This window comes from Fringilla coelebs (genome assembly GCF_963513975.1).
Source record: "Fringilla coelebs genome assembly, chromosome: 24".
Taxonomy (NCBI): Eukaryota; Metazoa; Chordata; class Aves; order Passeriformes; family Fringillidae; genus Fringilla; species Fringilla coelebs.
The window spans coordinates 6,538,553-6,561,953 of NC_140050.1; the positions used below are offsets into that span (position 1 = coordinate 6,538,553).

The following is a 23,401-nucleotide window of genomic DNA, read 5'->3' on the forward strand; positions in this document are numbered from 1 at the left end:
ACTTTGGGACAACACAAAAAAAAATGTGGTGTAAGAAATGGTTTTTATCACAGCTCTAGAAAAGAGAAGTAAAATCTATCCCCTCTAGAAAACTCTCCTGTTTTAAGGCTCTCAATTAAGGAACACCTTTAAAGGAGGAAATTACAGAACAAGAGATGAAGTTCATGGAATCATGGTTTGGCCTGGAAAGGACCTTAAAGCTCATCTTGTCCCATGGGCAGGGACACTTGTGACTATCCCAGGCTGCTCCAAGCCCAGTCCAGCCTGGCCTTGGGCACACCAGGGATGGAGCAGCCATTCCCCCCACCCTCCCAGGCAGGAACTCCTTCCCCATATCCCAGTGGCTCTTTGATGAAGCAGATGAAACCAATGAAGCAGTGACTGGGAAGGCTGGATTGCCCCCGAGCTCCTACCTGAGTGATGGGTGACAGTGGGGACAGCGTGGGGGACATTTGCTGGGACTGAGGTCGCCGCGAGTCCGCGCCCAAGGACAGGGGGCTGACGCTGCGCTGGCGGTGCTGGGACGGGGCCGGCGTCGTCGTCATTCCTGCTGGGAACAACAAACCCCTCAGCACGGCGGGGACACGGCGGGGACACGGCAGAGACATGGCAGGGACACGGCAGGGACACGGCAGGGACACGGCAGGGACACGGCAGGGACACGATAGGGACACGGCAGGGACATGGCAGGGACATGGCAGGGACACGATAGGGACACAGGAGGGACACGGCAGAGACCTGGCAGGGACAGGGCAGGGACGGGGCAGGGACATGGCAGGGACATGGCAGGGACACGGCAGGGACACGGCAGGGACACGGCAGGGACATGGCAGGGACATGATAGGGACATGGCAGGGACACGGCAGGGACATGATAGGGACAGGGCAGGGACATGATAGGGATATGGCAGGGACACGGCAGAGACACAGGAGGGACACTGCAGGGACACGGCAGGGACACAGCAGGGACACGGCAGGGACATGGCAGGGACACGGCAGGGACACGGCAGAGACACGGCAAGGACATGATAGGGACATGGCAGGGACATGGCAGGGACACGATAGGGACATGGCAGGGACACGGCAGGGACATGGCAGGGACACGATAGGGACATGGCAGGGACACGGCAGGGACATGGCAGGGACACGATAGGGACATGGCAGGGACACGGCAGGGACACAGCAGGGACACAGGAGGGACACAGCAGGGACACAACAGGGACACATCAGGGACACAGCAGGGCCCTGCTGAGCTCTGCACCCAAAGGAATTCCCTAAAGCAGGAGAAAAGAGCGGCCTGAGCGGGCAGCACCGGAGGCGCTGGGCCGATGGCGCGGGAGCTCGTTAGGTGATTTGTAATTAATTTTGTCAGGTTGAAGAGCATCAGGATGAGAGGAAGAGCCCTGTGGGTTGTCCTGGCTCAAGCCCAGGCACGGTTGGTCGGGCTGGAGGCCAGGATGAGGAATTGGAAGAGGCAGAGCAGCCTCAGCAGTTCCAGGCTCCGCAGGCAGCGCGCTCGCACACCTGCACTCGGGCAGCCCAGGAAAAGCAGGTTCTGCTCTGTTTGTGTGGGCTCAGGCTCTGGGAGTGAGATAACAGATCCTGGAGCCAGCCTTATCAGAGGGCACTTGAGGTACTGTAAAAGCAAACAGCTCTTTAATGGAAAAAGCAGAAGCAAAACTGGTTCTGCAGGAAGAGCCCCATTTTTAATGGCACAGCAAGGCAGGAAACGTCCACCGCACTCCCAGGAGCCAAACCCGGCACGGGGGCGAGGATAAACAACCCCAATATTGTCATTTTGTTCAGATCAAGCCAAGAATCTGGGAGTTTAGAAACCTCCCCTGTTTTAGAAACCTCCCCTCTTTTAGAAACCTCCCCTCTTTTAGAAACCTCCCCTCTTTTAGAAACCTCCTCTCTTTTAGAAACCTCCCCTTTTTCTGCTTCACCCCAGAGGAAGCGAGGGAAGGAGCCGAGGCCAAGCCAGCGTGGGCAGCAACTCACAGGAGCCTGCAGCTCCCGGGCACCTGGCACAGGCTCAGGGCTGCCAGGAAGGCCAGAATGCCAAGGAGGCAGCAGGAGAAGGGGCTCAGGCAGGCAGGTGCCCAGGCAGGTGCTCACACAGGTGCCCGGGCAGGTGCCCAGGCAGGTGCCCAGGTCCCCTGGGGTGAAACCTCCCCTTTTTCTGCTTCACCCCAGAGGAAGCGAGGGAAGGAGCTGAGGCCAAGCCAGAGTGATGAGCAGCAACTCCCAGGAGCCCGCAGCTCCCGGGCACCTGGCACAGGCTCAGGGCTGCCAGGCAGGTGCCAAGGAGGCAGCAGGAGAAGGGGCACAGGCAGGCAGGTGCCCACGCAGGTGCCCATGCAGGTACCCATGCAGGTACCCATGCAGGTACCCATGCAGGTGCCCATGCAGGTGCCCAGGCAGGTACCCATGCAGGTGCCCAGGCAGGTGCTCACACAAGTGCCAATGCAGGTGCCCATACAGGTGCCCATACAGGTCCCCACACAGGTGCCCAGGTGCCCCGGCAGGTGCCCAGGTGCCCGGGCAGATGCTCACACAAGTGCCCATGCAGGTGCCCACACAGGTGCCCATACAGGTGCCCAGGTGCCCCGGCAGGTGCCCAGGTGCCCCGGGGTAACGCCCATCCCGTGTCCCTGCGCACGCAGGCCTGGCTCACCCTGGCTGGCAGTGCTGATGCCCAGGTGGGTCAGGTTGGCAGCCAGGTTGCCGGTGCTGCTGGAGCTGCTCAGGGCGGGGAAGGAGGATTCCTCGGGGTCCAGGGGCGTGGGCAGGGGCGAGGGGAAGTGGATGTTGGTCAGGTCTGGCAGCGAGCCGCCCGTGTTGTGCGTGCCAGGGATCAGCGCCGTAGTGTTCTCCTGCTCGGCTGAGGGGAAGATGCTGCATCCAAGAGAAAAAAAAAACCAAATTAATTGAGAGTTCAGTCTGGATAGAGCCTTTTAAAATTTAGTTCTCAAGAAATTTTATTAAGATTTTTTGGAGCGTTTTAAAATTTATTTCATTACGATTTTTTGAGATTTTTAAAATACATTTAACAAAAAAAAATTATTAAGATTTTTTTTTAGACTTTTTACAATGCATCTAACAAGAAAATTTTATTAAGATTTTTCTTTTTTGGATTTTTAAAATGTATCTAACAAGAAAATGTTATTAAGGTTTTATTTGAGATTTCAAAATTTATTTAACAAGAATATTTCATAAATAAGATTATTTTGAGTTTTTGAAATGTATCTAACAAGAAAATGTTATTAAGGTTTTTTTTGAGATTTTTAAAATTTATTTAACAAGAAAATTTTATTAAGATTTTTCTTTTTTGGATTTTTAAAATGTATCTAACAAGAAAATGTTATTAAGGTTTTTTAAAGATTTTTAAAAATGTATTTAACAAGAATATTTCATAAATAAGATTATTTTGAGTTTTTGAAATGCATCTAACAAGAAAATGTTATTAAGGTTTTTTTCGAGATTTTTAAAAAGTATTTAACAAAAAAAATTTATTAAGATTTTTTTTTTAGATTTTTAAAATGTATCTACCAAGAAAATGCTATTAAGGGTTTTTAAAGATTTTTAAAAATGTATTTAACAAGAAGATTTCATAAAGAAGATTATTTTGAGTTTTTGAAATGTATCTAACGAGAAAATGTCATTAAGGTTCTTCAAGATTTTTAAAAAGTATTTAACAAGAAAATTTTATTAATTTTTTTGAGGTGTTTAAAAATGTATTTAACAAGAAAATGTTATTAATTTTTTTGAGCTTTCTCAAATTTATTTCATTACGATTTTTTGAGCTTTTTGAAATTTATTTCACAAGAAAATGTTATTAAGATTTTTTTTGAGTTTTTAAAAATGTATTTAACAAGAAGATTTCATAAAGAAGATTTATAAGTTTTTAAATTGTATTAAACAAGAACATTTTATTAAAATTTTTTCGAGATTTTAAAAATGTATTTAACATGAAAATTTTATTAAGGTTTTCCTGAGATTTTTGAAATGTATTTAATGAGAAAATTTTATTAAGATTTTTTTTGAGGTGTTTAAAATGTATTTAACAAGAATATTTCATTAGGAAGTTATTTTTCATCTTTTTCAAATATATTTAACAAGAAAATCTCATAAACTAGTTTTTTTTAAGCTTTTAAAAATTTATTTAACGAGGAATTCCACAAAGAAGATATTTCTAAGCTTTTTAAAATGTATTTAAAAAGGAATTCCATAAAGCAGATATTTTTGAGCTTTTTAAAATGTATTTTAAGATTTAAAAAGAATTCAATGTGTTAATAAGATTTTTAAATGTATTTTAAGATTTAATAAGATTTTTTGGAGGTTTTTAAAAAGCATTTAACAATTAAGAAGATTTTTTGAGCTTTTAAAAATCTCTTTAACAAGAAATTCCATAAAGAAGATATTTTTAGGATTTCTGACCTTGTCTTGTTTTGTACCTAGAACCTTCCCAGAAAATTCCAAAGCAATAGGATATTCCATCCACAATTCTTCCTAAAGATCTCAGTGCTTTTAAAACCAAAAATTGCTGAGAACTTACTTGATTCCTGGAACTTCACAGGATTTAGGTCTCGATGACCCAGTCTGAAATAGAAGGGAGAGAGATTTGAAGGCAAAAATGCTGCTGGAGGGTATTGCCTCAGAAATATTTCAATTTATAAATTCAATTGAATCATTTCTGGGTAAGATCTGGGAGCTCTTAGAAGATATTGATTGGGTTTTTTTGCTTTATTGGTCTAAGAAATCTGAAATTTTGAGATTTTCTCCTCATATAACCAAGCCTATGCAATATTTCAATTTATAAATTCAATTGAATCATTTCTGGGTAAGATCTGGGAGCTCTTAGAAGATATTGATGGGGTTTTTTTTGCTTTATTGGTCTAAGAAATCTGAAATTTTGAGAGTTTCTCCTCATATCACCAAGCCTGTGCATTCCCACCCACATAAAATGCTCTTTCTGCTCTAATGGTTATTATTTGTTTTTACACACAGCATTTCATCTCCAATCTCAAGTAGTTTATTAATATTGACAGTGACTAAAGCACTCCTTTATCTAAATATGTTCAGAAAATAAAATTTCTCCTCTTTCAAAGGTGCAATTCCCACCTTTTTAGTGTCCCAGCCTTGCTTTGAGAGGGTTTTGTCTGCATCAGAGGTTGTTTCTTCCATTCCAGGGACAGTCAGCAATAAAACTAAAAAAATAAATAAATAAATAAAAGGAATCATTAATAATCAATAATATTGAGCTTCTCACTTGGAAGTTTAACCTTTGGGAAAATCTCATAAAGTTGAAATATTCGAGGAGGATGAAACAATAAAAAATTGCTGAGAATTTATTTGATTGCTGGAACTTTCCAGGAGGTGTTTGGAGGTGTTTGCTGAAGGGTTCAGCTGAGGAGTTTTCTTTGGGATCAGGGGTTTGAAGGCTGTTGAAGCCCTTCAGGATCAGCAATTCCCGGATTTCCCGAGCTGGAGCAGGAACAGGGCCCAGCAGAGGGCACCAGAGCTGAGGGTGCCGGAGCTGCTCCAGCCTGGAACTGCTCTGGGATCCTCTGGAACTGCTCTGGGATCCTCGGGAATTGTTCTGGGATCCTCGGGAATTGCTCTGGGATCCTTTGGAATCTGCCTCCCTCCTCAGCCTGGAATTGTTCTGGGATCCTCTGGAACTGCTCCGGGATCCTCGGGAATTGTTCTGGGATCCTCGGGAATTGTTCTGGGATCCTCTGGAACTGCTCTGGGATCCTCGGGAATTGTTCTGGGATCCTCTGGAATTGTTCTGGGATCCTCTGGAATCTGCCTCTCCTCCCCAGCCTGGAATTGGTCTGGGATCCTCGGGAATTGCTCTGGGATCCTCTGGAATCTGCCTCTCCTCCCCAGCCTGGAATTGTTCTGGGATCCTCTGGAACTTTCCTCTTCCCCAGCCTGGAATTGCTCTGGGATCCTCTGGAATTTTCCTCTCCCCAGCCTGGAATTCTCTGAAATCTGCCTCTCCTCAGCCTGGAATTCCTCTGGGATCCTTTGGAATTTTCCTCTCCCCAGCCTGGAATTGCTCTGGGATCCTCTGGAATCTGCCTCCCTCCCCAGCCTGGAATTGCTCTGGGATCCTCTGGAATTTTCCTTTCCCCAGCCTGGAATTGCTCTGAGATCCTCTGGGATCTGCCTCTCCTCCCCAGCCTGGAATTGCTCTGGGACCCTCTGGAATCTGCCTCTCCTCAGCCTGGAACTGCTCTGGGATCCTCTGGAATCTGCCTCTCCTCCAGCCTGGAATTGTTCTGGGATCCTTTGGAACTTTCCTCTCCCCAGCCTGGAACTGCTCTGGGATCCTCTGGAATTTTCCCCTCCCCAGCCTGGAATTGCTCTGGGATCCTCTGGAACTTTCCTCTCCCCAGCCTGGAATTGCTCTGGGATCCTCTGGGATCTGCCTCTCCCTGGGGATGCTCCTCGGGGTGCAGCTTCTGCTCCTTCCCTGCAGGTCCCTACTGAAACTCTGGGAATTCCACTCTGCTCCAGGAGCTCCTCCAGAGCCCTCCCAGCCCAGAGGATCCTCCCCAGGGCAGGAATGACAAAATTTGGGGCTCAGGAAAAAGTTCTCCCTTTGTTTTGTGTCATTTTTTCCTGGATTTCAGCAGCCAGAAAGGTGAATGTGATCCAACTGCTGTAACAGGAAGCGTCACACTCCTGAATTTTACAAACACACAGAGCCCAATCTGGGGGATTCCATTATTAGAAATCTTTTTATCTTTTTTTTTTGTTTCTGCTCACCTCTTTTCTGCTGCATGTCCTGTGACCCTCCTGAAAAGGATTCCTGCTGAGCTGGAGTCATGGTGCTCTGGTGCAAGGCAGAATCAGAATTTGTCCTGAGAGAAAGCAAAACCCACAATAATTTTATTGTCAGCTTCACTAAATAAAAGAATTTTCCTCTCAGATAAAAGCAACAACTCAGTAAAACCTCAATATTGTGCATTAAAACCCAAAAATCTCAATGTGGCAGAAACCAGGCAGAATTTCCTTGTGAAACAATCAATTTGCAGAAGAAATTAGTTCAAGTTTGAAGAGCAATTGTTTCAATAATGAGATTGAGAGGGAAACAGGATAAATTGGTTGCCCTTGTTAGAACAGAGTTTTATCTGCTTTGTTCAGATTAAAGATGATCAAATAAAGCCATTTTAAGCTGTTTAGCCATACTTTGGTTATTGTGGTGGTTAAAACAAACATTCCTGGTTAGGAGGAGGGAAAGGAATGGTTCAGGATGTTGTGGAGATGGGAATTTTCGTGGCCAACACATCTCAGGATGAACTTTGAGTGTGGCCACCTCTAAGTGTAACTCTGTGTTCCTTCCCACTGGAACATTCCCAGCCCAGTTTCTGCACCCAGAGAAATGCCTGGGAACATCTGGATTTTAAAAGATTTTTTAAAGATGAAACTTTAAAGATTAACCTTTAAAAAGGAACCATTAAATTAAAGTATCACTTGCAGACACCTCAATTTTAAAGCTCATCTAAAACGAGCACTGGGTTAAAGCTCAGTGAGTTAAAACTCATCTAAAACGAGCACTAAAACTGAGTTTGTGAATTTCTAAAGGCACAATCCCAAGTGCTGCAGGGTCAGAGGGCACCCAAAGCCCCAGGGTGGTGGCACCCACCTCCTCCAGCTGGTGTCCGAGGGCGGTGACAGGTACACGGTGCCATAGGGGCAGCTGTCCACGTGGGCCAGGGTCAAGGCAGCAACACTTGCACTCCAGCAGGAAATCTTTTCCCAAGAATAACTCCAATTATCCTGTCAGAACCTCTAAACTCCCAGATTCTCTATGGGCAACTGGAAAAGGATCTCAGCCCAAAGTGTTATTTGGATTGTTGGGATGTTTGAGCAGTACAAATCCTTCCTCCTTTTCCATGGATTTAACTCCTGGTGCCTCCACCCTCCTGTCCCACATCCCCTCCAGCCCCATCCCTGCCAGCTGATTTCAAACTGTCAGAAATGCTCAGCCCATCCCCAAATGCCAACAGGATGAATCAACCTGCACTGAAACGCACCAGGAGCTGCCAAGGACAACCCTGGGCTGGCTTTGCTCAGCTCTGAAGGGAAACTCCATTTCCCCAGGACAGCCCCGACCTTTCAGGGAATCCTGGAATGCTTTGGGTTGGAATGAGAGCACCCAGAGGTGGCAGTGAGGATGCACCCAATCCCACATGTGTCCATGTCACCCTTAAATGTCCCCAAAGCAGCTCTGAGGACGCCACTTGTCCCTGGTGCCCACTTGGACACTGAGCTGTTGACCAGAACCCTTTGGAGAGATCCATCCAGCCAATTCCTGATCCACTGATCCATCCACTAAAACCAGTTTACCACTGGGCATGCCCTGGCACAGAGCCAAAAGCCTCACCCAACCCAGACACAGCCCCAAATCCCCAGGGCACCTCTGCCCTGAGTGAAGCCCTGCTGGGTGTCCCAGTCCATCCAGGCATCCCTCAGCTCCAGGTGCATCATCATCCCCACCGAGGGCTGAGGAAGGGGAACTCCCAAAATGATCTTTGGGAAAAGCAGAGACACGGAGCTGGGGAGTGACTCCACTGCTGGGGAGGGAGGGAGCACAAGAGATGGGTGGTGTGGCACCCACAGGGGAGGGAGAAGAAGGGATGGGTGGTGTGGCACCCACAGGGGACAGCACAAGGGATGGGTGGTGTGGCAGCCTCAGGGGAGGGAGCAGAAGGGATGGGTGGTGTGGCACTCACAGGGGACAGCACAAGGGATGGGTGCTGGGGCACCCACAGGAGAGAGAGCAGAAGGGATGGGTGGTGTGGCATCCTCAGGGGAGGGCACAGAAGCGGTGCTGGGTGCTGGGGCAGCCTCAGGGGAGGGAGCAGAAGGGGTGCTGGGTGCTGGGTGCTGGGGCAGCCTCAGGGGAGCACACAGGAGGGGTGCTGGGTGCTGGGTGCTGGGTGCTGGGTGCTGGGGCACCCACAGGGGAGGGCACAGGAGGGGTGCTGGGTGCTGGGTGCTGGGTGCTGGGGCAGCCTCAGAGGAGCACACAGGAGGGGTGCTGGGTGCTGGGTGCTGGGTGCTGGGTGCTGGATGTGGGGCAGCCCTGCTCCCAAGGATATCTGCCGGCCGTGCTTGTCCACGGAGAGCGGGCGGCGGTGGGGTGAGCCCAGGCGGTTCCGGTCCCGGTACACTCTGTCCACCAGCCCGTGGTGCCGCGTGGTCCTGCTGGTGTCCAGGGCTGACGACTGGAACGGGGTCTGGGGGAGACACAGCCATTACCCACGGGGAAAGGGCCCCAGCCTGCCCAGAGCCTCCTGCTCCTCCTGTGCTCCGAGCAATCGGACTCCGAAGGAGACGCGCGCGCCGTGGTGTCGCTTTTCCTCCGACAGCTTTTTGGGAAAGCTGCCTCCTCCGGAAGGGGCCATGCTGGAGCGGCCTGGCCTGGCCCAGCACTGCCCTGGCAGCCTGGCAGCCCTGAAGCCCCGGGGCTGAGCGTGGCAGGAGCTGCCGGGCGCTGTCCACATGCCCTTGGTGCAGCATGCAGGGTGCACGGGAGGAACATGCCGACATCCAGAGCCCCAGCCGGGGCGGGAGATGCAGGAGGAGCCGCACGCTGAGCTCAGCATTCCCCAGGACACGCTGCCTGCTCTCAGGGCTGCCTCTCACCCCTCCTTGCAGCAGATTTATTTTAAGGGGACACTGAGAGAATGAAAAGAGAAAGAAAAGCAGTTTCCTTCCTCCTCTGTCGGATGGGTTTGAAGTGATTTTCAGCTCCTTCAGTGACCCGAGGTGGGATGGTCCCACCTGGACTCTTATCTCACTGACATCCTGAGCAGATGATTTCAGAGCAGGAGGATGGCAGGGGAAGGACAGGGAAGATGAATTCCCAGGCTAAAGTGGAAAACTTTCACATTTTCCACAGCCCTTCCCAGCGTGTACCGGGGGGACAGAGGAAGTACCGAGGGGTCAATCTCTGCTCGTACTCCAGCAGCAATTTATGGGTCTCCAGGGAGAAAAATCCTCCCCAGCCTTGCACTCCCTGCCAATGTGAACAGCTTTGCTGAGTCCCTCAACACCATCTGTTTGGAAATCCAAAATTTCCTCCTCCATTCAGGTGCTGCACGTGGCAAATGCACTGTCCTGTCTGCCAAGCCATGAAACCATCTGGCTTCCACATTCATCCCTTTTTTCTTTTGCTTTTTTGCTTTTCTTTTTTTTTCCAAGTGTCAGCTTTGGCTGTTGAAAAGATTATTTCTATAAAGCTTTGCATTTCTTTTGAAAGGCTTTGTTTGTATGAACTTTTTAAAGTCTTTCTAGTATTTTAAACCCTTTTCTCTTCAGCAAATATTGGGCTCCTCACCCTCTCTGCACACACAGGCTGTGTTAACAGAGCTGCAGAGGGGCTGTGGTGTTTATTTTCTCATTTCAGGGCCAACATTTTATATGCAGCAGAATATTTAAGGCAACAGGGGACTAGAAAGGAGCACAGTGACTTTTTACAGGACTCTCAGCACTTCAGATCATGGGGTTTGTGCTTCACTTCCTCACTTGGCTGAGAAATCTCAACTAGAATCTCAATTTTAAGGGTTTGAAATTCAAACACCGTGCTTTAATCTCTGCTGCAAGCACTGAACAACAATCCCCACACACAAGTGGGAATATTCATCATTCCAAAGTGACAAAAGGTCTCAAACTCCTCCTTTTTTCTGTTGTTACAGCCCAAAAGGCAGCAAAATTTGCAAATACGTGCTTGGAAGGTCAACAGGAAAAGCAATTTCCTATGTCAGTGGTGTCAGCACAGTGCTGCTAAAAAAGGAGCAGCCAGCCCTGAGCACAGGGCTCACCTGGAATTTAAAGGGAGGCCAAGGCATAAAATGATAAAGACAAAAAGTTTCATGTAAAAACAGCTATTTTTTAGGGTTTTACCTTTTATTGGCACCATTTCCTTCTCAAAAACACAATAAAAATCTCATCTGAGTGCAGCAGGGGCACAAATAAAGACAGAATGTGTCCCAAAAAGGGGCTCCAGTTCACAGAAAGAGGGATTTTGGGGCAGTGCTGGTCCTGGGATTTCCAGGAACCAAGATCCCAAAAGAATCCTGAATTTAGGGAAACAGAAAACCCCTGAGGAAATGGATATCACCTCCAACAGGTCTGGCTTCTCTCAGCAACCTTCCTAGAAAATTTATTTAGGGCCAAACACCAGGATAATGTGCCTGGATTAAAACTCCCCATCTCTGCATGGCATGAGATATTTAACTCTAGGGGAAAAAAAAATGATTAAAAATAATGAATAGATCTGAGCATTGATTGTATTTGGGAAAATGAAGAACTAAAAGGGTTTCACTGCCCTGGAAAACATTCAAGGGTCCAAACCATGAGAAAAGCAGCTCAATACAGACAGGAAGGAAAAAGCTCAGTGTCCTTTTAGGATTGATCAGGAAATAAACTCGGGTGAGGTGGATGAGGGGGAAGGAGGAGTGGTACCTACTGCTGCTCGATGTTTTGGTGCCTCCTGGTGCCAAGCAGGATTTGGGAATTCATTCTGCCCTTCCCCATGGATTTAAACATGCAGGCTGAGTGCACATGCTCAGAGATTGCTGAAACCACAGGCCAAGACTGAATAATCCACCGGCTGCACCAAAGAAACCCCCAAAAAACCAGAAATAACCACATGACAGCAAGTCCAGGGAGTCTGCACAGGAATTATTTGCATGTTCCAGACTGGGATGCATGGCAAAACCTGCATTTGTGTGGCAGCCCTGCAGTCCTGTGCAGCTGGGGGTGAACCAAATAACTCCTGTGCAGGGCAGAGCTGTGCAGAAATACGTATCCACCTGGGCTAACGGGACCAGTCCTAAATACGTATTTGCACAAACCTAAAAACTTGTTTACCAAAGAGACAGGAACTGCTCCAAAGGCTTCAGCCAGAGCTCCGTTGTGCTGCAAATCAAAGAAGCAGAAGATGCTCAGACACCAACGCTCTCAGCAGGCACAACCACCCAGGCTCTGCCTTCACACCATCCCAGAGTCGTTTGCAGTCGTGTTTTCGGCTTCAGATTGGAAAAACCTGGAAAGTTTTTCCCCCCTGCTACAAACACGTGGGGTTGTTTTGTTGCTTGTCACTATTTGTTATCTGGAACAACATCAATTTGGGTTTGTTTTGTTTTTTTTTTTTTAGAGTGTGTGTGTGTGAAAAAATATAGCAAACCCCAGGGTTTAAGGATAGCTTGTTTCTGTCTCCTCCTCCAGTCATTCATAAATTTTTGAATATTCTCTTTTCAGCAGTCAGGATTAAAAGAGTCCAGGTAAAAACCACCAGTGATGGCCATTGAGCACAGAAATACTGAAATATTATTGTTTAAAAGGAATTCTTAACCTCCTTACCAAAAAGCTGAAGAGAAAAGCTTGAACAGAGCAGCAGTTGTGGAGTAACACTGGGGACTTGAATCCACTACAAACCTCTGCTCTGTATTCCCCAAAGAATTCAAGATTAAAATACACTTTTGCCTCTCCTCTTGCACAAGATTCAAGCTTTTAACCTGCCCAAATTCAGCTGTCTGCACCTATTTCAAGAAGCAGTTAGAGGAGGTCAGCAAGAGTTTCTCCATCTTTATTAAGCAGCCTTCATCAGAAAACCACAAACTGCAAAATTTCCTTCCCACCACATCCTCGTGAGCTCAACTGTAACTCTGACTGCTCAAAAAAGGAAAAGCAATGCAGAAATGTTCATTCTTTTGAGCTCTCTAAATCAACTAAACGTGGAAATCAGGAGTCCACAAAGGATCCAGCAACTATTCCTGTCCTTGGACAACATCCTCTGTCCAAACATGCTTCAAACAGCAAAATATCCACCTGAAACTTGGATTTTCTGTTGAAGGTGCATCATTCCTGGAGTCACAAAACCCAGCCAGGACATTTTTATATTTCCTTTCCAGCCAGCCCAAAAAGAAGTGATTATTCTGACACCACTTTGTGTCCCACTGCTCTCCTCCTCTCCCAAGATTCCTCCCACAGAACATGCACATCAATTCCTCCACCCCCCAGCTCCCAACATCATCTTTATTTCCACCCATTTTGCTTTGAATTTACAGCATCTTCCCAGATTTCATCAGGAATTGCATCTCTCAGAGTATTCCTGACCCCAAAGCCTCACAAACAGGGACAGGAGAACTAAAATCTACCACAATCAACGTCCAAAAATCCCCACCCATCCCAACCCCACCAGAAGTTTTCAAACCAGGGTGCTGACTTCTGCACCAGCAGCTGCCTGGGAGGACACAGCAGCATCCAAGGCCAGAATTCATCAACAAATCCAAGGAAAAAGCTTCTGAACTCACCTGGAAGGGGAGATCCATGGCACTGTTCCCAATCTGATTCACATTTGGCAATGACCCCCCATAGTACTGGCCACGACTCTGCCCCAGTTGCAAATATTGGGTTTTCTGCAGCTGTAGCTGAAAGAAACGAAGGAGGAAAATAAAATTTCAACTGTTAGAACCAGCACAAGCTGACACTGTGATCACTGAGAATGGAAATCATTAAAAGGCATCAATCCAACTTTTACAAAGGAGGGTCGACCTTCTCCACAAGTTTCTTGCAGCAGGAAAAGCCCTGGAGAAAGGGCAGGGAGAGATTTCCAAGGAAAAGGCAGAGGCAGGTTCTCAAACAAAGGACAGAGAGGTTTTCACAGAAAACCCCTTGAGCCCAGGAATAAGCAAACCACCCCCAGGAATTCCTTGTGGGACAGGTACACATGGATGGGCTGCAGAGCTGCACTGGATCCAGGAATCACCCAGGAAAACATTCCAGGGGTTTGCCCAGAGCTGGAGACAGTGCTGGATGTTTAGGTGGGATGCTCAGGGATGCTCAGGGTGTTCAGGGGTGCTCAGGGGAGTTCAGGGATGCTCAAGGATGCTCAGGGATGCTCAGGGGTGCTCAGGGATGCTCAGGAATGCTCACGGATGCTCAGGGGTGCTCAGGGATGCTCAGGGGTGCTCAGGGTGCTCAGGGATGCTCAGGAGAGCTCAGGGATGCTCAGGGATGCTCAGGGGAGCTCAGGGATGCTCAGGGGTGTTCAGGGATGCTCAGGGGTGCTCAGGGATGCTCAGGGTGTTCAGGGATGCTCAAGGATGCTCAGGGATGCTCAGGGATGCTCAGGGATGCTAAGGAGAGCTCAGGGGTGCTCAGGGATGCTCAACGGAGCTCAGGGATGCTCAGGGGTACTCATGGATGCTCAGGGATGCTCAGGGGTGCTCAAGGATGCTCAGGGGGCTCAGGGATGCTCAGGGGTGCTCAGGGGGGCTCAGGGATGCTCAGGGATGCTCAGGGGTGCTCAGGGGGAGCTCAGGGGTGTTCAGCGATGCTCAGGGGAGCTCAGGGATGCTCAGGGGTGCTCAGGGATGCTCAGGGGAGCTCAGGGGTGCTCAGGGGTGCTCAGGGGTGCTCAGGGATGCTCAGGGGTGCTCAGGGGTGCTCAGGGATGCTCAGGGGTGCTCAGGGGTGCTCAGGGATGCTCAGGGATGCTCAGGGGTGTTCAGGGGAGCTCAGGGGTGCTCAGGGGTGCTCAAGGATGCTCAGGGGTGCTCAGGGATGCTCAGGGATGCTCAGGGGAGCTCAGGGATGCTCAGGGGTGCTCAAGGGAGCTCAGGGGTGTTCAGGGATGCTCAGGGGTACTCAGGGATGCTCAGGGGAGCTCAGGGATGCTCAGGGGGAGCTCAGGGGTGTTCAGCGATGCTCAGGGTAGCTCAAGGATGCTCAGGGATGCTCAGGGGTACTCATGGATGCTCAGGGATGCTCAGGGGTGCTCAAGGATGCTCAGGGGTGCTCAGGGGGGCTCAGGGATGCTCAGGGGTGCTCAGGGATGCTCAAAGGGAGCTCAGGGATGCTCAAGGGAGCTCAGGGATCCTCAGGGGAGCTCAGGGGTGCTCAGGGGAGCTCAGGGATGTTCAAGGTAGCTTAGGGATGCTCAGGGGTATGCAGGGATGCTCAGGGATGCTCAGGGATGCTCAGGGGTGTTCAGGGATGCTCAGGGGTTCTCAGGGATGCTGAGGAATGCTTAGGCATGTTCAGGCATGTTCAGGGATGCTGAGGAATGTTCAGGGGTGCTCATGGGTGCTCCAGGTGCCCACAGCACACTGCCAGCACCCAGACAGGATGCAGAGAAAAGGCCCAGCCTGTTTACTCCCCACAGAGGATCACAGAACTCCAGAATGATCTGGGTTGGAAGCGACCTTAAGGATCATCTCATCCCAGCCCTGCCACGGCAGGGACACCTCCCACCATCCCAGGCTGCTCCAGCCCGGCCTTGGGCACTGCCAGGGATGCAGGGGCAGCCCCAGCTGCTCTGGGAATTCCATTCCAGAGCCTCCCACCCTCCCAGGGAGGAATCTGATGTTAAAATAGTCCCTGAGTACAAGCTCACCCCGAGGACAGCTCACGCATTTTCCTGACATTCAAACAATTCCTAGAAAACTCAAAGACCTTTTATTCACAGAATTTCCCTCAGAAGCCAGCAATTTCCAATTGCACAGACAATCAAAACCTCTGTGCCTGAGCTGAGGGACCAAACTAATCCCTGATTTAGGAGCTGACTCTGGAGAGGAAACTTCTCCATGGAGCACAAAACCCCAGGATCTCTGAGGTGGGAAAACAGCTCCAAGGTCGTGCCCAGCCTTTGCCAGGGTGATCCCAAAACCTCAGCACCACCTACAAAGCGGTTGAGGGTTTTTTTTCCTTAAAAAAAAAAAAGTCAGATAATCCCCTCAGGCTGAAGATTTATAAAATATTCCCAGTTGTCCCTATCAAATGGCTCGGAAAAGTCCCATGTGAGGAGCAGGAAAGGCCCCTTTGCTTTTCTTGTGCAATATTTTGCCACGCAATTCCTGAAGCAAGACGTGAAATGAGAGAAACCCTGTGTTAGTATCACTTAATGAGTCACAGCCCCTCCAACTCAGAGCACAAAAAGCACAATATCAGAACTAGCTGTGCTTTTTCCCTGGCCCCTGCATATGTTTTTGTTGTTTAAAAAAAAAAAAAAAATCGAAAGAAAAAAAATATAAAAAAGCCTTGTTTGGGATTTGGGCCAAACATTGAAGTAACTATTTCAACAGGTGTTGGTTTCCTTTCAAGAACCTCCAAAAGGCACCCAGGGAGGAGGGGGTGGCTTTGTGGTTTTTTTAGGATTTGGAGTTTTTTCTCAGCATATTCCCACCTCAAAGCAGCACAGCACAGGGAGGTCAGGAGCATTTGTCTTTCTGCTGCACTTGCATGGAAATGAGGTGACCCAAGAGCTGGGGAGCCCGGGCTGCTCAGGGCCTTGGCTGCAGCGAGGATAAACAGGGCTGGAGATGCGTGCCAGAAACGAGAGGGGGATGCTGCTCCCGCTCTCATCCATCAGCGCCGCGGGGAGAGCCGGCCTGGCTGCTCCGCTCAGCTCCTGCCTTTCAGGAGAGAGTGGCCCCCAGACTCTGCAGTTATTGAGCCCATCAACAACTGCCACTTGCAATCTGGGAAGATCAAGAGGAAGCAGAGCAGGATTTGTGTCCTGAGCGCCTCCCAGCTCCGGCTCTTTAGCTGGAAGAAAAGTTGGTTTGAATCTTAGGAGCTTGCTGTCGTTGCAGCAGGAAATCAGGAGTGAAATCAGCTCTGGTTTTTCCCTTCTCAGCAAAAAAAAAAAAAGCTGCAAATTTCTCTGAGATACCTCAGTGCACAGTGGGAAGCAGCAGCAAAATCCAGAATTAAAGTTTGGGAAGGGACCTTAAATATGATTTAATTCCAGCCCGCTCCTTGCACGATGCCAGGCTGCTCCAGCCCGGCCTTGCACACTTCCAGGGATGGGAAATGCACAATTTCTCTGGGCAGGCTGTGCCAGGGCCTCTCCACCCTTTAGCAAAACAGATGCTGTGACTAAAATGAAATTATTTCATTTTCCTCTCCATCCACCCTGTGAGGTGGAGCAGGTACATGGCACAACCGGGGATGAGGTTTTGAGAGAGGTTTGATTTTAAAAGGAAATAACAAAAAAGGAAAAAGCCTTTTCTTAACAGAAAAATTCCAATTACTCTGGAAATGTTAACAAATCTCAGGGCAGCCCCAGGGTTATCTCCTGGGCTTGGATTCAATTAGTGCAATTTGGATTCTGGATGAATTTGGACAGGGGAGGATGATAAGGAATTACTGAGCGCTCACCAGATTTATTCATTTCATGAACCACGAGAACTTTGTGATTCTACACTGCAGCTTTTCCATTTCTCTCTGGTGTGGCCAAGAGCAGCTCCCTGACAGCTGAAAATATTGCTAAATATCCCAGCTCCTTCCCAGGGAAGCTTTTGGTAAGGAAACAGCTTTTGCTTGTTAAAACACTTTATTTCTACTCGCTTTTCTTGTTCTGAAGAAATGTTCCCCAAATGCCAGATCCAAATGGAATCTGTAATTTTCCTTCCACCAGCCTTTCTCTTACTCCACTTAACTTTAAATCTTCATTTTTTTTCTTTAAAATCCAATGTAATAATGAAAAATCACAATTTATGTGAACATTTATATGAAATACATCGATTTTTCCATTTGGGTTACCATTTGCTGTGTTTGTAGGGATAGATTCAGGTTCTACAATTAAAAAAATAATAAATAAAGAGAGAAACAAAACCCTAAATACAAATCCAGTTTTCCTACAGATTTTCTAATATGCAGATGGGAATTAAATGAAACATTTATTAAGAATTCAATACTTGAAGTTATTGAAATTCTCCCTGAAAAATTCTGAGTAAATCACAAATTGCTGGGCAGAACTTATTAGGCAGTTGGGCAGTTTTGGTGCTGTAAATCAACCCAAATTCCCAGTAAAGGTTTTTCTTAAAATGCCTTTTTTACCAGATGCAATGTGGACTGGCAGAACGATAATGAAAGGGTGGAGTGTCCGTTTGATCAGAGCCCAGATATCTGATGACTACAGGAAGCAGAGATTTGGTGATAACACCTTTTGCACTGCCTTGCAGTTTCCACACTGTGCTTTCTTATAATTTCATTTTTTACCCTTTAAAAAAACCCTTCCTCTTTAGCACCTCCAGCCTCATAAGCAGCAAAAAGCAGCTCAGATTAAAATTAGAAAAGTTTTATTAAAGCTTATTAAAGTTTTAGAGGCTGCATTATTGGGAAATCCCTTGGTGCCAAGCTGAGTTTGCTTGGCCAGGGGTGAAATTCCCCAGGAGTTTTCACCTGGAGCAGCCAGCCCTGCTGCAGGATTGGGGATTGGTGTCAGGATTTTGGGTGTGAGGAAGCAGAAGAACAAGAGGCTCCCCCGAGTGCTGCTCTGGCTTCTCTCTGCAGCTGGAATTAAACAGAAAGTCAAACAAAGCTGCAGCTCCCGCTGCCATCCCAGCGGGATCGGGGCCTTCAAAGGGAGATTCCTCCCCATTCACGGCCCTGTGTTGATAAGAAAAGCAAATAAAAGCTTAAAAAGAAAGAGACCTTAACAGCGATTTAATGATTCGGGTTTAGATTTAGTGGCAAAGCTGCCACGAGCACAAATCACCTCATTAACCCTTTAATTATTTCAAAAGTTCTTTAAGGTGCCAAAAACTCTCCAAACACCCAGACTTTGGCTTCTCAAGGGAACATTTTTCTGTTGACAGTCCAAAATCCACACTAAAATTTGAATTAAAAACTCAACACTTGCTACTCAAATGATTGCTGAAATGAATACATTCAAATAACTGCTCGTTTATGAACCCAACCTCCCTGAAAACTGCCTGGCATTTCTCTAATGCAATGAGGAAAATCGCAAATGGAGAAGAGAAAATCTTGGATAACCAAGGAAAAGGGAATTTCTGTTCATTCTCTTAATTCCAGCAGCTGCTGGTGCCTCTCCACATTCCCAAGCTGAAAATTCAAATCAACAACGAGCAGACACAAAGTTCTGAGCACAGAACAAGTTTCAGGGGCAGAGGATTTGTTTTTTTATTATTTATTTTTATTATTTAGTTTAGATCCCAAAGTGTTCCCATCTCAGGGATCCTCATGGAAAATGGGAATAATCCCAGCAGGGAATTCTGGAAAGGCTCTTCTGGGATTCCTCAGTCCTTCCCTGCACCTTTCATTCTCACATCAGCAACTCCAAGTTTGAGTGGAGCAATCCAGGGAAATGTGGGGATAAATGAAGATATTCCAAATATTTCAGAGGCTCCCAGTCAGCCACCAGCACCTCTGGAGCCCACCTGGGGATGAGGATAAATGAATTAAAATAAAATATCCTGCTGCTCCCAGAAGAGAGGAATGAAGGCTGGAAGACTTTTGGACTTTTTAATCTCTATAATGCTTTTAGAGCTTGGGTGAATACGGATTGGTTTTATTATTTTATCATGTTTTGGATAATTTACTGCAAATAATTACAAATATTTTTATTAGTTACATGTTACTGATATAAATTCACCCATGCTGTTCTCATATATTCAATATGTGGCTGAAGAGATGGATTTGCAAGTTTAGCTTTTTATTTTAATTTCCCATGTAATTAAAAATTAACATTATGAAATCTAACAACAGCAATATTTTCAGCAGGCACCTGTAGTATGTAAATAATGGAGTTTATCTTCAATGCCCTGATAAATGAGGGAAATAAATCTCATGGTGCAAAGCCACATGTTTGAATTTGTCTTTCAGAGCACCTCAGAGAAAGCAAAAGGTGTGAGAACAGCAAACCACAGCTCAAACTCTGTGCTAAAACACCCTGATCCTCTAGGAAAGGGCTTGAGACTCAGCAGATAAAAAATATCTGCAATCCCAGCGAGGTGAGCAGGCTGCTGTCAGCTGAGAGATAAAAAAGGGGCTCAGAAATCCCAACCAGTGCCCTGTGAACACAAAGGAGCCCCTGCAGCTGCTGAGAGACCTCTCCCAATTCAGGCAGAACTGCAAATTCCGTGCCCTGACAGAGGAGAGGGTTGCAGTGAGTTCTTCTCTCCAGGATCACCTGAGGAAAGCATCCCCACCCTCTGGATCTGGGACTCAACTGGGGCTGCTTGGGGAATAATCAGCATTTCATGGCCACGAGGAAGAGGGAACAGGATCCAGAGGCAGCTCCTCGGCTCTCCCCAGCCCCATTTGTCAGGATAAAGAGCAGAGGAGCCCGTGCCTCCCTCTGCCTGGGCTGTCACACTCAGGAAGAGGCAGATTTCTAAAGTCACCGATTTCCTGCAGTTTCCAGCCCTGCTCCAAGAGCAGCAGAGGCTCCAAAGGCGCAGCTGTTCCTCCCAGGAAGGAGGGGAGAGGAAATGAAGGCTGAAGTTGAGAGGAAAGGGATAATCCACAGTGAGAGCAGCTGCTCTGCCTGCCTCGCTGGGGACCTCAGAGATTCCAGCAGCAGCTTGGAACAAAATGTTTTGCAACAGCTTGAGGGGGGGGGGGTGTTTGGAATTTTCTGGGTGTTTTTAGCGTCATGAAAGTGAAGATTTGAAGGCTGGCTCTGGACACAGGAGTGAGGACAAGCCCAGCAAAAGTTTCCCTTGTTGCCTGTGCCAATCCTTGCTGGGCTCCCAAGGATCCTGGTGTCCTGGAGAGATGGATTTTGCAGGGAATGGGACAAGCAAAGCCAAAACAGGAAGCCAAATGTCTACTAGAAAAGAAGTGAAAATTACCCCGAAAAACTGCAGACATATGGGATGAACTGGATGTGACCCCAGCTCGTGGAACTGCTACATCATTGTTTACTCCTCCAGCAGCACAACTGTCACTGCAGTCACTTTTAAGGATTTGTTCCATTATCCCATCGCCGTGTCAGGACACAAACAGAGCTCTCAGGCCAAGCAAACGCAGCCAGGAAGAACAAAAATGCAGGGAGAGGCCAAAAAAAAAGCATTTTTGTTGCTTTTTTGGGTTCTTTTTTTTGAAGGGAAGGAAGCTGTTGTAATATCTTGGAATTTAGCAGCCACAAAAGAGCAGCAGTTTTGTTTCTGCCACTGAGACACTTCCCAAGCAACTCCTTCCTCAGGCCAGCCTTGATTTTCAGGGATTTTAATCTTCACCCCCAATGCACTGAAACACCCAAATTTTCTCCAAAACTTCAAAAATTAACAATAAAGCAGGAGGTGACACCTCCAAGGACCAGGAGCAAAGGGTTGTGCTGCTGCCTGGAATTGTTCCAGCTCCCACCAGCTCAGCACAGAGCAGAGGGGAAGCAAAATCCTCCTCTTCCATCTCCTGGAATGAAACAGGAGCTCCATGGAAAAACAAACTGGGATTCAGAAAAAGGTGTTTTTATTGTGAGAGTAATAAAAACTGCCAGGCACAGGGAAGGGCACAGCGAGGCAGCTGACTTGAGACTTTGTAAATGTGATTATTTTTAAGGTTACCTGATAGCATTGCTTCAATCCTGCACTTCCAGTGGCTTCCCAGGAAAATCCTGAGGGCTCAAAGGCTGCAACACCTGCAGGAGGCCCCTGCAGCTGCTGAAAAACCTCTCAGAAATTAAGGCAGAACTGCAAATTCTGTGCTCTGACAGAGGAGAGGGAGGTGATGGAGAGAGTTCTTCTCTCCAGCCTGTGATCACCTGAGGAAGGCATTCCCACCCTCTGGATTTGGGACTAAAACCATTCATTTTTGCAGGCCAGGAAGCAGAGAATTGAGAGGAAAGGATCCCTTCTGCTTTGTTATCATCAAACTTTGGGCACTTGGTAACTTGTGGAGAACAGGAGACAAAGCAAACCCAGAAAGGAACCCCAAAAACCAACCCCAAAAAGCAGAGGCACAGCCCTACCCCACACAGCTGAGATGCAGCACACTATAAAACAGCCTAAAAGAAATTTCTCACAGAGGAGTTTGAGTTGAAAAGGACCCATTAGGATCAACCAAAAATAAATTTATTGCAGACTACACTGAGTTAGAAGGGATGCCATCAGGATCAAGCTAAAATGAATTTCTCACAGAACAGGCTGAGTTAAAAGGGACCCATCAGGATCAAGCCCAACTCCTGGCCACGCACAGGACACCCCAAAAATCCCAACTGAGAACTGCAATCCCAATAATCCTCTGCTAAGAGCATTACAGTCCAGCCCAATAAATTCCATTCATGAGAGCTGAGATGTTATTGATCAGCAGAGCAGGAATCAGCTGAGCCCTGGCCAAGCCCCAGCTCTGCACTTTTAGCACTCCAAGAGAGCCAATTATTACTCATGAGTTCATGTTTTCTTCACCTTCCTGTTGAAGAGATTATTTAAGACCTCAAATCACTTAACTGGATTGTTTTGTCCTCTTATGAGTCATCTCCAAATTCCAAGGCCCCATCAGATTCTCCTTCAGGAGCTGCAAGCAGCTCCCCAGCTCGCCTGGGCTGTAAAACCGTGAGGAAACGGGGCTGGAAAAATCACCCAGGCTCTCAGCTCTGCCCCAGCTGCCTCCTCCAATTCCTGTCAGAGTGGAGACATCTCACACCCCAACACTATTTACAACCCCAAAATCCTTTTTTTTTTCTTTTTTTTGAAAAATAATTTTATTTTTACAAGAAAAAGATAATTCTTTTTCACAAGAAAAATATTTTTTCCTTGTGAACCCAAAGAAAGAGGAGGGAACAGCATTTAATGCTGTGATTATTTTTTATTCTTTATTTCTGTTTTATTTCTTTTCTGATCTCTGAATAGTGAAAAGGAGAAAAACTGCCTTTTTCTCCCCAAAATGAATTAATATGAACCATTGGGTGGTCGAGGGCAAAGACTCATTAGCAGCACACCTTGCAGGACTTAAAGAAATAAACAAAACCATCATAATAAAGAATTAAACTCAATGCACAGGGCTGTGACTCGGTGTTTAAAAACACTTTGCTATTTCTGGTGAACAAAGGTTTACTGTTTAAAACTTCACAGTCACAACTGAGCAGCAAAAACAGGATACAGCAAACTGGAGCCTTAAAATAGTGACTATTCTTCCGAGTTGTGCTCTATCGCCGGGCAGGGAGCCAAGCAAAGCTACAACAGGCACCAAACCTGATTTGAGAGCTCTGCAAAACAAACCCCAGCCCCTGGCAGCTCCCAGAGTGGCACCCTCCTTCCCTGCCAGCCTTGCAGCGAGAGGCAGCCGTGGATGCTGCTGATAATTCAGCAGAAAGCAGAGGAGTTGTTTATTGTTTGATATCCAGAAGGGATAGAATTCTTTTTTGGTTATATTTAGATGGAGCTCGACACTCTCAAAATTTTGTTTATTTTTTTTTTTTTTTTTGTGAGTGTTATTAGGTAACAATGAATGGTGCAGAGAATTGGGAGGCAAGGATCATTTTGGGTTTGTTATCATCAAACTTTGGGTACTTGGGTGACTGGTGGAGAGCAGGAGACAAAGCAAATCCAGCAAGGAACCCCAAAAACCAACCCCAAACCCTACCCCACACAGCTGAGGTGCAACACAGCACTAATTACTGCAAA

The 23,401-nt window shown here is 47.2% G+C and overlaps 1 protein-coding gene across 5 annotated transcripts in view; it reads right to left on the bottom strand.

The window, feature by feature from the left end:
* Positions 1–23,401, bottom strand: part of CRTC1 (CREB regulated transcription coactivator 1) — a 48,602-nt gene that overhangs the window by 17,139 nt on the left and 8,062 nt on the right. For 4 of the 5 annotated variants that reach the window (XR_014616730.1, XM_084221237.1, XM_084221236.1 and 1 more), the window contains exons 2-9: positions 13,340–13,456; positions 9,119–9,256; positions 7,660–7,721; positions 6,780–6,874; positions 5,124–5,209; positions 4,558–4,601; positions 2,677–2,897; positions 414–547 (exon numbers count right to left, since the gene is read on the bottom strand). Coding sequence is in view for 4 of the 5 variants with exons in the window: in XM_084221237.1 (XP_084077363.1) it covers positions 414–547; positions 2,677–2,897; positions 4,558–4,601; positions 5,124–5,209; positions 6,780–6,874; positions 7,660–7,721; positions 9,119–9,256; positions 13,340–13,456 (897 nt within the window). In the remaining variant the exon portion in view is untranslated. The remainder of the gene's footprint in view (positions 1–413; positions 548–2,676; positions 2,898–4,557; positions 4,602–5,123; positions 5,210–6,779; positions 6,875–7,659; positions 7,722–9,118; positions 9,257–13,339; positions 13,457–23,401) is intronic. The other variant, XM_084221235.1, reaches the window with a different exon arrangement.